This window comes from Semicossyphus pulcher, unplaced genomic scaffold (assembly GCF_022749685.1).
Source record: "Semicossyphus pulcher isolate SPU_LCO1_2020_fin unplaced genomic scaffold, fSemPul1.0.p SCAF_17, whole genome shotgun sequence".
Classification (NCBI taxonomy): Eukaryota; Metazoa; Chordata; class Actinopteri; order Labriformes; family Labridae; genus Semicossyphus; species Semicossyphus pulcher.
The window spans coordinates 27396666-27410120 of NW_027211681.1; the positions used below are offsets into that span (position 1 = coordinate 27396666).

Below are 13455 nucleotides of genomic sequence, written 5' to 3' on the forward strand. Positions count from 1 at the left end.
GACAGAGACGCGAAGAGGACTCCAAGTTAAGAGATAATACTCTACTTTGAGCTGAGAAGACTTCTTTCAACTTTGTAGAGAGGTAAATTAATCACTCGCACGTTTATTTCAAATGGCAAGACATAAAATGAAGACATGAAATATGTTGTTCTTCGTAACCGGAAGAGAGTTCTTGGTTTGCTAGTTTAGCGTTCAGCGTCTTGTTGTCTTATGTATCAACAAACTTTTACTTTAGAATAATTGTCGTGTTTATACGGTATGTTTCAGCTTAGATTACTATAATTTAAAAGGGGTATTTTTAATGCAGACGCCTCGTTTTGGAGCGCTGCCGCCTTGGCGCCATTTAACAACCACACTGTATTGTTTGTTCTGGGGGTTAATTAATGCAGATGAAAATAGCCGCAAACTTAAATAAACGTTAAACACGTTGTTTTTACAGTAGCACGTGTTTCTTCTAGCATTGCTAACCATGTTTAACATTTCGTTTTTTATCAATTAAATGTAACCGCAAGAGAAAACAAGTCTGCCTCTAATAAACAAGATGGAGGAAAGGGAGATCCCGTGCTAGTGAAGTGCTTATATTGTCTAAGGCTTATTTTAATGTAAGTATCTGCTGTGGAAAGATAACTACCATGGTATGATGTGAAATAATCTACACTCCCATGAGTAAGTATCAAACTGATAACTTCCAAGTAATTTAGAAGTTCAGAGAAATGTTTAAAACAATGTTTGATTGAATTAAAGTAAATATGAACATTTTTATCAGTAGAAAAAGTAGTCTATATATAGAGCTACCAATGTTATTTATGAAGCTGGTCAGTTTTATTTGAAGTTTAGTCTCAAACAGCTTTACAATCTTAAGATTAACTTTGTGTACTTGTACTGAAAAAAAAGAGGAAGAACTAAATAAATGAGAAATAATGTAAAAAAAAAAAAAAAAAAAGTCAGGAAATTTTTGCTTTAACAACCAACATCTTCCAAAGTTTTGAGCTGGTTGTTGTTCCCAGCCGTCCTTCATAATAATTGATCATCTTCGTTTGTTTCAGGTTAGAACAGGATGCCGAGCACACGCTCTCAGGGCCAGTCTCAGCCCACGCTGACGTTCCCCCGCCGCAAATCCTGCAGAGCTTCCTCTCGCCCCAAGACGCCACAGCTGGACAAATCTCCAGCTCCGTCCCCGACCAAGCCCAAACCCCATCACCTCGCAGCGGCCATGACCCGGATTGCACCGCTCTCCCCGAGAAGCCCTGCATCCCAGCCACCCCGCCGACCCTCGTCCCCCAGCCTCCAGCCACGACTTCCACTCAGCCCCAGGAAACGCACAGGTGAGAGACTCCTCAAAGCAGCTTTAAAACATGGTTCTTCTAAGGTGTTAAGCACAGGAAGGTGACCAACAATGAGATCAATGCTGTGGAAAAATAACTGAACAAAATTCGGTGTCATCTCTCTCAAGGCGACGATAACAGCTGTAACCTCGGCCTGCTGTGTTCACCCCCGAAGCAAAGCAAGCCGACCCTTGCCTCGCCCCGGAAGCTCGGCTTTGACGAGAACTCGCCTGTCTCTGCTCGCCGGCAGCTGGTCCCGTCCTCGCCGCGGCAGCCGCTCTCACCTGCCGCCAGGTCGTCCCCGAGGCGACAGGAAACGCCCGCTGGAAGCCCAAAGTCAGAGAAGAAGCCACCAGTCGTCAAACTCTTTGCAGAAAGTGAGTGTCTGTTGGCCAAGTTTGAGCTGCAACTGAGCACTATTTTCATGGCGTATCAGAAGTCACCAGAGTGCGAGACACATTTTGTCTTTTTTTGTTGCACAAGTCCCAAAAAATTCAAGTGATATTGTAGAAAATGAAGAAGGCGTTTCCAGTTCTTGTGCAGGAACCAGAGAACTTTTGGCTTAATTGTTTGTAAACTAACGTAAACACTCACCGAATCAGGTGTTTAAGATGATCTATGTGCAGGTCCTTTGTTTAGTTTCCTTCTTAATAAACCAACAGCAAAAGAAGATTACAGAGATTTAAGCTTTATAGACAGAAAAGGATTTGAGACGTATTTAAAGCGGACTGTTTTTTGGTGGCTTACACAAACCTATTTTTAAATTGAGTCAAAAATGAACTAAAAGGACCGCTCCCCGTCTGACTTCCTCCTCCGTGTTTCTCCTCCAGAGTCGAGGTTTCTGAGCGTGAAGCAGGTGCTCCACACCGCCGTCCCCGAGCGCCTCCTGTCCAGGGAGGCGGAGAGGGCGTCTATTAAATCTTTCCTGGAGGAGAAGGTGCTGCAGCGCCTCCCTGGCAGCATCTACATCTCCGGAGCTCCGGGCACCGGCAAGACGGCCTGCCTCAACTGTGTGCTGCAGGAGATGAAGGTACTTTAACAGATATTTGTCTGTCAGAACGAGGGACGAAGGAACACACGAGTAGCCCACTGTGGAGCTGTAGTGACACCTAGTGGATGCTTTGTGTCCCTGCAAGAAGGTGCTGCACAAGTACCTCAAACCTGTACTCGTATTTTCATTCAGTTTTTACCTCTTCATTAAACTCCACCAGCTTTAGTTTGCAGATTTGTTTATAATACAAATACGAATCAGCTTAAAAGTTGTGTTTTCAAAGGTTAATACTCAGCAGTTTGTTTTGACCTCCTCTTAAACCTTGAAACAACATAAATATCTGATTTAAAAAGGACTAAAATGGCCAAAAGGAAACAATTGAATAAGAACTTTGACTGGGAGCACTTACTTTCCAATAAGTGAAATAAGAAATGCTGACATTCTGCTGCTTCCTGTTATTCTCTAACAATAAATGTTTTTATTTTGACTGTTAAACTGTCTTTTTACCCGTCAGGCGGAGCTGTCGTCGGTGCAGACCGTGGTGGTGAACTGCATGAGTCTGCGGAGCTCTCACGCCATCTTCCGGCTGCTCGCCGACAAGCTGAGAGCGCCGGGCGGACAGAACGGACTGCAGAGGTTCCTGACGGCCCCGGGGCCCGCTGTGTGAGTGCCTCAGCACGGAGTCTGAACTGTGACGCAGCTTCACGAGCGAATGTTCAGCTTTTTAAAGTGTTATTTATTGAGTACGGCTTTAGTTTACCACCTTTATTTTGAATCTGCCATGTGTGGGTGAAGGTGTAATAAAGAGACTCTGACCCGGCGTGTGTGTGTTCGGTCCTCAGGCTGCTGGTTCTGGATGAGATGGACCAGCTGGACAGCAAAGCTCAGGACGTCCTCTACACCATCTTCGAGTGGCCGTACCTGCCGAAGTCTCGCCTCTGTCTCGTCGGTAAGAGCCTCGCCTGTCTGACCTTCTTGTGCTTCTCTTCCTTTCTTCAATCTGGATGTGTTGCTGATGTCGGCGTGATCCTAACACACAAACACTAGAACCTTAGAACCTCTTCTTCATTAACGAGTGGTGGCGTTTGTTTCTGCAGGCATCGCCAACGCTCTGGATCTGACCGACCGCATCCTGCCCCGACTGCAGGCTCGTCCCCACTGTCGCCCCCTGCTCTTACACTTCCCTCCCTACAGCCGACAGGAGCTCGCCGCCATCGTTCAGGACAGACTGGCGCAGGTAAACACAGAGAGATGATTGTCTTTATTTCTGATCTGAATCAGGAGACTTTTGTACTAATTTTGTTTCCCGTTCCTCCTCTCAGGCGTCGGCTGAAGGGATCCTGGACGCCTCAGCGGTTCAGTTCTGTGCCAGGAAAGTGTCAGCGGTGTCGGGAGACGCCAGGAAAGCTCTGGACATCTGCAGGTACGAGTCTGTCCCTTCAAAGTAAAGTCCAACCTGTTGTTTCTGCTGGTTCGGTTCATTTTCTCAATTTGTGTTTTCATGCACAAACTGCTTCTCTTTCACTCTAACCATGAGATGTGTCTTTAATCTGAAAATAAATGACTGTCTTTTATGCTCTGATAATCCTGATGTATTTGTTGTCTTTATAAAAACAACACCACTTCGTCATGCGTTCGTCTCTTGGCTGTTACACTGCATCACATTTGAACACAGTTGATTTTCTTGTTCTGTTTCAGGAGAGCTGTTGAGGTCGTGGAGTCCGACGAGAGGAAGAGAGCCTCAGATCTACAAGCTGAAACGAAAGGTGAGAGCTGCTGTGAATCTGTCCTCCAGCTGATTTCTGTCCCTGACTCCACGAACATGAGCACTAACGCGATCACTTCCTGTCCTCTGGTGCGAGCAGCGTCGCGGGTCAGCCTCCCCCAGGTGGCGCGGGTGCTGTCGGAGGTGTACGGGGACCGGATGGCGTCTCAGAGCGGTGGCTCGGACGGAGAGAGTTTCCCGCTGCAGCAGAAGCTGCTGGTCTGCTGCCTGCTGCTGCTCATACGCAACGGAAAGAGCAAAGAGATCGTCCTGGGAAAGGTGAGCGTCTGAATCTGTGGTGTGGAGGAGGAAACCAACACGTCGTCCTGGTGTAGAAAGATGCGTTCAATAAACCGAGCATACTGAGAGCTTTGCGTGTCGTAGCTCAGGTTCAAAGCTCTGAGATGTTACAGCTTCTAATATGATCAAAATAATTTGGGCTCAGATTGTAAATTGTAAATGGACTGTACTTGTATTGCACTTTTCTAGTGTTTGCGATCACTCAAAGCTTTTACACTACATGTCACATTCACACACTGATGGCAGAGGCTGCTGCGCAAAGTGCCCAACTGTCAATCACACATTCATGCCTGAGGGAGCTGGGGATCGAACCATCAACCTTCCAGTTGAACAACGACTGACTCTACCACTGAGCCACAGCTGCCCCGGAGTGTCTGACCTTTTTGTTACAGCGGAAGATGATTTTTTTTTTTTTAAACCAGAAACAGGTGTTACATCGCTCTCTTCAAACACACCAGACTCCATTGATAAAAACAGTAACTTTACATTGCAGCACTTAGAAGCTGCTGGACTACCGCTTGTTTCTGTTGTGTGTGCAACACAAATATTGTGTTGGAGCCAATCTAATCATTTAAAGTATCAAAGTGAGACCATGATGCAAACAAAGGCCTCAAGGCAGCGGTAGAGCAGTGTTCTGTGTTCTGCTGGGTAAAATGACCTTTTTTCTGAATGGAGTCTGGTGTGTGTGCAGAGAGCGATGTAACGTCTGTGTGTGGTTAAAACAATCATCTTCCTCTGTAACAAAAAGGTCTATCTCTGTAGGGAAACAGTCTCTATCTCTGTCAGTGGAAACAACAAGAACTTTTAGTGGAAAGTTTTTTTGATAAAGTTCATGGAGCAATTTCACAAACGTTTTGTATTTATTATCCTTAAAACTGTTAAAGACCTAATCAACATCGTGACAAAGATGTAATATAAATGCAGACCTTCGCAGATATAAATTAAAAATAAGTTAAAGCTTACATTAGCTGAAGACATTTGATGCTTGTCATTAGAGTTGTTACTGCTGCTGCACCTGTTGTAAACACCCAGCAGGGGGCAGTGGAGCACAGCCTACCTGTTGATTTTAAACATGCACGTAATGTCTAACGATGTGTGAAACTGATTTTGTGTTTCAGCTCCACGAGGTGTACAGTCGTCTGTGCGCTCAGCGGCAGGTGTCAGCGGTCGGGCAGGGCGAGTGTTTGTCTCTGTGCAGTCTGCTGGAGAGTCGGGGAATCTTCGCTCTGAAGAAAGCCAAGGAGGCTCGTCTCACTAAGGTACGAGTCAAACACCAGCATGAGGCTGCACAAAGGAAAGCTCTGTCCTGTTCAATCAAACATAAGAACAGATTAATTCACCAACAGCCTGAAGCACAAAGAGACTTAATCTGTTGTACATTTTTGAAAAGCTGTAACCGTTGAATTTTCAAATATGATGTTTGCAGATAAATGTAATTTTCTGTCTTGAACTAATACATGAGTAATTGATATGTTGCTGCTAAAGATTGGATTTTTGTTGTATCATTTTTTAAGATTTGAGGCTGTAATAATCTGAGATGTTTGTTTTTTTTCCTTCAGGTGTTTCTGAAGATCGAGGAGAAGGACGTTGAAAACGCTCTGAAGGATCGAACCCTGCTGGGCAGCATCCTCGCCGCAGGACTCCCCTCCTGATCACGTTTTTTTTTTCATCTCAGATTTTTAAGTTAAACTCTCAAACCAAGACTTTTCAGTGTTTGATTTTGTTTTTATATTCTCATTTTTGCTGAGAATCTGTACAGAATTTTAGGAGTGTTTTTTTTTTTTTTTTTTCTTTCGTCATACTGATGTTGAGGCTCAGTTCGAGTTTAAAAATGTTTCACGTCGGTGATGAAAGACAGCATTTGTTTCAGTTTGGATTTGAAACGTTTGTTATGCTGTAAATAAACAAATGTACAGATGTTTTAATTGGATTTCCTTGTTCATTTGCTTTCAAAACAAATATGCCAGCTCTGATCACTCTCAGGAACCAAACTTCAAAAAATGTACAAAAAGTTTTTTTGAATTGCTCCAGTTGATTTCTTCGGCCAGCTGATAAACGGCAGCAAGGGCTGCAACGCAAAGGTGTCGATTAATGTCCCTCCACCACAAAAGTTCTTGTTTCCACTGACGGGCTCAGGTTGTTATTTAAAGTGTCCAACAACATTACAGAAAGGATCCCTACGTAAGTCCCTTAAGTCTCCATCATCGAATGAGGTAACACAATGGTGATTGAGCCTGTGGCCCACTGACGAAAGCCTTTGCAGTATATAGTATTATTATGGGCTGGGTGTCTGTGGCGGCGCCCAGTTAGTGACGCGTTTTCCATCAGCCAGCTGTGGTTGGTCTGCCAGAGAGGGTAGGCGGAGCTAAGCGGCTGCTTCTCCGCTCTCTGCAAGTGTTGCGAGTAAACAGTAATCTACTATGGCTGAACAAACAAAAAAGATGGATGACTACAGATACAACTTCAACAAGTGAAAATCCAAAGAAGAAACAAACTCGACGCTCAGATGAAGGCAAATAGTTACTGCTTATTGCCAATAGGTGGCGCCCAAGAGAACGAAACTGAAATCTTAGCTATTTTAACTTTAAAAAGGTGTTTGTTTTTATCTAGAAACGGACATTACTTCGCTCTCTCCAAAGTCACCAGACCCCATTGACAAAAACAGCAATTTTAACTCACTGAACACACGAGTTAGTTGGAGTAACAGTTTGTGTTTTTGGGTGACTTTAACAAATATGTTGGATTCAAATCAAACATACAAAACTTCAGACATCTAAGCTGTAAGATAACTAACAAATCAAGGCAGTGGTAGACAAGCAACTCCTGTGTTCTGCTAGTTTAAATCAGTGATTTTGTCAATGGAGTCTGGTGGCTTTAAATTATGGTGGATAAAAAAAACATTACAGAAAGGATCCCTACAGACATGGACTTTTTTGTTAGACACTTAAAATAACAACCCGAGCCTGTCAGTGGAAAAACAAGAACTTTTAGTGGATGCATTTTTGCCGTGAAATACGGAATACAAATCTGTTTTGGATGTATTCCAGGATGAAAAGTTTTTCTATAAGCCCAGTCGCCATTAATAAAAACGTGTAGTTATTTCAACTCTGTTTCAATTTAGTTTCATTTGAAACTCATTCGAAACGCACATATTACAGCCTACCATCTGTTTTCAACATGTTGAGTTTGCAATCCTGCTAGCTACCACCGCGGTAACTGAGCTCAGCCTACAGTAACGTTAACTGTTGTGAGGATGGCGACTGCACTGGCGATCATGACTGCGCATGTCCGTGACGACGCTTTAACTTGATCATAGCGCCATCGTCTGGGTAAAATTCTGTAACACAATTAAATACCTCTCTCTGCATTTTATACTGGTACATTGGTCGCACCGATATACAGGACGCAGCCCACCTTTGTGATGAAAAAAAACATATTAAAAGTGTGTCTTATACACCGATTTTTACGGTACATTGCAGCCAGTAAAGTCTGTTTCACTGCTGCTGGTTAAGCTGTAGCTGTTAGTCATTTAGACCCGTAAAAGTATACAAATAGGTTTAATGCTGGAATTCCCTTTTAATTTGTATTCAAATGACAGACAATGACACAAATATAAACTATTCAAATATGATTTATTCACAGCAAAGTGGATTAAAATATATGTGCATGTTTTCAAATACAAATACAGTGAGCAAAAATGTAAACAAGCCCAGTTAAAAGATAAAATATGATTAAATACTGAAAACGTATGATACATGTTTAATATCATGTCACCTCACAGCTTTAGTAAAGATACAGCAAACACATACGAGTCACCCTCTCCAACACATAATGTAGCTTCTATGTCAGTGCCTGTTTTAGCTTAAATAAGAGATTTTCTTCTAAATAACACTTTAAGATACATGTTCTGTGATTGTCTGAACGTTCTGGTCCACTCAAGAGGTACCAAAATAAATAACCACACACCACGATAAATCTAAAACTCAAACATTAGAACCTCTTCACTGTTAACGTCCGCTTCTGTCTACCTGAGACACTCTCTGAAAATCAAGACTGTTTTCGCTTCTAGTAATGAAACAACGACATGATTACATTTTTTACTAACTGAAAGGAAGTACGGTTTACAAAACGAGCAGTTTTAAACGATTTAAATAAATTTTAACGCTATAACCAAATGTTCTTTGACGATTTTCAAGGGCAATTTATATTTTTGTGTTTTCCCAAACATGATCCAGTCCCTCCAGGATTTCGCTGCGCTTTCTGTAAATGTTGCGGCCAAAAAACGGCTGATTTCGCGGCAGCTTTTTTAGAAAGTTGCAATGAAAGTCAAGCTTTTTTTCCCTGTGCAACACATCACACATCCACTGTGAGCGACTGGGACAAACGCTCCAATAAAGCCATCTATTGGCTGAGAGAGCTGTTTGTCTTCTGACATCACTTCCTGTTGATTTCTGCCACAAGATGCCAAATAAAATGTCTAAACACAAAAGTCAAAAGCCATGAAATGCTCATTTCTCACTGCAGGTGCACATGTAAAGCTGTCAATATGTGCAAAGGAGAAACGGCCTCCGATTGGTCAATAGAGTCAACACAAGACATCGGGAAGTGGCTAAGTGGACGGCTAACAGTTTTGAACACGTAAACATGGATAGTAAATCACAAGAAGACATCGAGTGTTGGATTTATTATCATGTTTTACTGTATAGAGTTTCCTTAAAGACTGGAGGCCGGATTAGGAAGCTCCTGAAAGAGAGACGATCACACCGATCAGCCGCCTGCTTCACAGCAAAAGGAAAAAGACCGTCTCTAGCACGCTGCGTTGCAGAGATATTAAAGAAACCGTAAAAGATTGCAGACCTCAGGCGAACAATATTTTGAATATCAAAGAAGAAAGTTTGATGACATAAATGACGTAGGGAAATAGGATGATGGTTCAAATTTGCAAGGTCGAGAAAAAGTCGCGGCAATTGATTGAATTTGCGTAAAATTCGCAGGAATGCAACGTCGCAACTTCCTGGAGGGATTGATAATCCATTCTTAGTATTCTTCTCGACAGGATGAAAGAAAAACTAAATTTACACCGTAATCTGACACTTTAAATTAACATCAAAAACTAAAACAACAAAATATAAAACATGATGTTTTTCCCGCAAGTTTTCATATTTGTGCGTTTGTCAAATTTTTTCCGAAGGCTTTATTTTCACATGTTTAAAAGTCAGTAAGAAAATTTACCCCAAAATGTTTTGAGCTTGTTCTTCAAAGCGAGACAATTTCAGTCAACGTATTAAGTGTCTGACAACATTACAGAAAGGATCCCTACAGAGCGAGACAGCTGTTAAATCGCTCTCTTCAAAGCCACCAGACTCCATTGACAAAAACTGTTATTCTAACTCACAGAACACAGGAGCTGCTGGTCTACTGCTGCATTTATGAGTTAGTTTGTTTGTGTTACTGTGGGACTGTAGAGTTTTAAATAGTTCATTTGGATCTAACACAACATTAATAAAGACACAATAACTAACAAATCAAGGCAGTGGTAGACAAACAACTCCTGAGTTCTGCTAGCTTAAATCACTGTTTTTGTCAATGGAGTCTGGTGGCTTTAAAAAGAGTGACGTGAACAAACAAAATTTACACCATTATCTGAACTCAAAATCAAAAACTAAGACGACAAAATCTGCATTACATGATGTTTTTCCTGCAAGTTTTCTTTTTCTTTTTTGAAAGGCTTATTTTGACACATTTAAAAAGCCAACGTATGAGAACATTTACTTTAAATGATTTAAATTTTGTTCTTCAAAGCGAGAAAATGTCAGTAAACGTATTCAACTTTTACTAAATACATGATTAGAAACACAAACTGGTGCGCATGGTGTTAAAGTAAAGTAACAGCACTGTGTTGTTTCAGACTTTCAAAATAAAACAAACGTCTGCGTCTACAGAATAAAAGTAAATAACGTATAAATAATATATAAATGTGAATAAATAGTTTTGCACATTCAGAGTGACGAGGTTCAGTCGGTGTGAGGATCAATTAACATTCTCAGTGATTTTTTATGCATTCAGTTTTAAAAGTATTCTCACAAAATGTACATTATAATAATAAATACATGAAGAACGTTAGCCCTCAGTTTCAGTCACGATGACATCGACACGTTTTTACAATCTTTAGTTACATCAAAGAAAAACAATCAGAAAACTTCACTGTGAGTCAGTTAATGCAAACAGACGAGTTGAAAACAAACAAGGAGCTTCAATATGTTTGAATCTGCTTCAATATGTTTAAATCTATTAAAGTTTGTATCATAATGTTTTAAATATTCCCTCTTCACCCTTTCCATCCCGTCACACAAACTGGTTTCAGAGTTTCAAGTAAAATTATGTGAAATAACTTTGTAACAGCTTCATTTAACACGAATAATATTTAATTTATTAGCTATATTACTTGTCAGCTCTTTTTAGTAAATGAAAGACCCTGATGTTCAAGCACATTGATCTCTGTACAAATATATAAATCAGTTAATATTTACTTCCTTACTTTGAGAGTCCTTCAGTTTTAATGGAAACAGAAGTTAAAATCGATCCAACGAGGAGCTAAAATATGGTCTATTAAAACGTGGGCTATATTTGTTGTTAACACCTCTTTTGAACATAAACTGAGAAGATACCTGATAAAGCTTCATTTTACAGGTGTGTAATTCCTCAATGAGTAATTTAGTTTTCTGTTTAATTTTACATAAAGATCCAGCTCCATTTCAACCCGAGTAATCTTCATGAGTTATTTAGTGACTGCTTTGTAGATGACATCGTTCTTTCTATGAAATTAGTAGGAAATTAACGACCCTGATTGTTAAGCACATTCACGTCTTTACAAATAAAAGAAACATCAAAGTTCATTTGAACTGGACAGAAGGAAAAAAGGGAAATTACAGACGTGTAAAATAAAGCAAAGTATAATCCTCTGCTCTGACCTCTTCAGTTAGAAACCTGCAGCATCAACAAACGCCAAACTTATTAAATCAATAACATTTGATGCTTGAAAAAGAGCCTCCACTTCTGTTAATAGATTCATAAAAGTGTATTAATGTTGACTGTATGTGGAGGCGTTTGTTATTCCAGGTGAGGCAGTTTAACTCGGCCAAAGTGAGACAGGATTTCTGATCAAGCTCAAAAGCTTCAGCTGTCTTTATGAACATAAAAAACAATATTAAAGAGCTGCTTTTTATCTTTATTTAAAACTTTGACTGAAGCACAAAAGTCCTTTTTAGTGAAGTGTTTACTTTTGCATAATAAAGCTTAACCTGTTATTTTGGTTCACTGGTTCTTTGCTGAATTTAAGAGGAATATTTTAGCTTTTAGCACGGCAGTTTACACAGAAAAGCACCAAGTTAGCATTAACAGTTATTTCTTATTAAAGAAGCTGCATCTCAATGTGTTTTAATCTTTAAAAAACAAACTAAACTTATTATCTACGGAAGCCCTGAGCGGACATGCAGCCATACTTTTTATTTACTCCGTTTTCCCGTGATAACAAGTCATTTCCGGTTGTTTGAGATCTCGATATATTTATCTCGAGATAACAACGCTGCACCACCGTAACATCAGATGATCATAAGACATGATCCTGTTATCACGAGAAAACAAGCTTTGTTATCGCGAGATAACGAGATAAATGAGCTCTCGAGAAAACAACTGGAAAGTCAAATAAAACGTATGGATGCATGTCCGCTTAGGGCCTCCGTAATTATCAATGTAGCACAGGTTAAATACAGTTTTTACTCACAAAATATCTTAAAATACTAATTTTATTTTAAATCTTATGTTTCTTTGTTTTAACTTTTTATAATCTAGACTCAAATCTTTGCATCCAAAATACTCAAATATCAAAAATACTCAGTTTGGTCCTTTCCGCTGCCTTTGAGTTATAAACACACACAGCTGCCTTTGTGAAAGAAAACTTAAAAGTAATGAAATGTGTGTGACAGAAAATGAACTTAAGATACAGCCCAGCAGGAGACGTTTCATGCTCAGGAACTAAAAACATTCACACATTAACCTTGATGTGATTTTACTTTTATAAAAGCGTAGAAAGAGTTAGTTTCTCTCGGATGTTTGTTCATTATCAAACAGCTTCTACAGAAACACTAACATTTCAGTCCATCCTGCAGACTGTGTCGCTGCTGTCGGGGGGAAACGGTCGGATTCGGTCTGCCTGAGGTTTGTGGACGGAGAGTTTACCTCTGCAAGGCCTTTGAACAATAATAAACAACAACCTGTGCAACACATTAAATTAAAATAACCTATTTTAAGAGGTGAGAGGAACTTGAAAATAAAATACACATTGTTAAAAATGTTAATTTTTCATCATGCTGAATATTAAAAGTTGTATCAGTACGGAGAGGTTTAAAGACTGTCAGCCTCGAGGTTTCGTTTTATTTCTGAGGTAAAATACTATGAGGAGCAATTAAAGTTAAAGTCTACAAACAAATGATACACAGAACTAAACCAACTTTAAACTAAAAGAGAGAGTGTTGCTGTTTTGTTTTTCCTCGACAGCAGCGATTTTTCTCAAAGGACGCTGAAGCAACAAGAAAACTGTCATCTTGTAACATCACTACAAACGACTAATAATAATAAAGGAAATAATGTGAAATGCACCATAAAGTAAAGAAGTGGGCAGGTTTACTTTAGCTCACCAGGTTTTTTAAGTAAAGTTTAGACCGAATAAAAAGATGGCCGACATGAAAGTGAAGCCAAACCCTCTCTATCGCCCCCTGCTGACTGGCTGCAGTACAGCTCATAAAGCCCGCCTCCTCCATGTTAACAGATGGGACATGAGTCAAACTATAAAATCAAAATACACGTCAAACACATTTTTCTCCAACATGGTTTCTGTCATTATAGTTAGTTCTTATCCTGCTGATTTATGTCCAAGTGTTCATTGTTCTGACAAGTTTACTTTTAATCAGTTATTTGATGCAATAAAAAGGGGGTGTGGCCTCATGATTGACAGCTCTGTTGACAAATGGGGCTCCCACAGCGTTCTGTTTAGTAAATAAAAGCAATTGTAGGGG

General features: G+C 40.3%; 1 protein-coding gene across 1 annotated transcript; it reads left to right on the top strand.

The window, feature by feature from the left end:
• Positions 1 to 6072, top strand: cdc6 (cell division cycle 6 homolog (S. cerevisiae)). Its single transcript, XM_069666567.1, has 12 exons — positions 1 to 82; positions 1047 to 1325; positions 1454 to 1702; positions 2156 to 2355; positions 2831 to 2979; positions 3159 to 3265; positions 3414 to 3553; positions 3639 to 3739; positions 4015 to 4082; positions 4182 to 4360; positions 5500 to 5640; positions 5941 to 6072. Exons 2-12 carry the CDS (start codon positions 1058 to 1060, stop codon positions 6031 to 6033), a joined length of 1695 nt encoding a protein of 564 aa, XP_069522668.1. The 5' UTR covers positions 1 to 82; positions 1047 to 1057; the 3' UTR covers positions 6034 to 6072.
• Positions 6073 to 13455: the final 7383 nt, after the last annotated feature.

What these genes read in the sequence shown, in the direction of transcription:
- cdc6 (XM_069666567.1), top strand. Translation starts at nt 1,058, where the DNA reads ATGCCGAGCACACGCTCTCAGGGCCAGTCTCAGCCCACGCTGACGTTC. An exon ending in CGTCAAACTCTTTGCAGAAA is followed by an intron (nt 1,703 to 2,155) that starts GTGAGTGTCTGT and finishes TTTCTCCTCCAG; the next exon opens with AGTCGAGGTTTCTGAGCGTG. An exon ending in GTCTCGCCTCTGTCTCGTCG is followed by an intron (nt 3,266 to 3,413) that starts GTAAGAGCCTCG and finishes TTGTTTCTGCAG; the next exon opens with GCATCGCCAACGCTCTGGAT.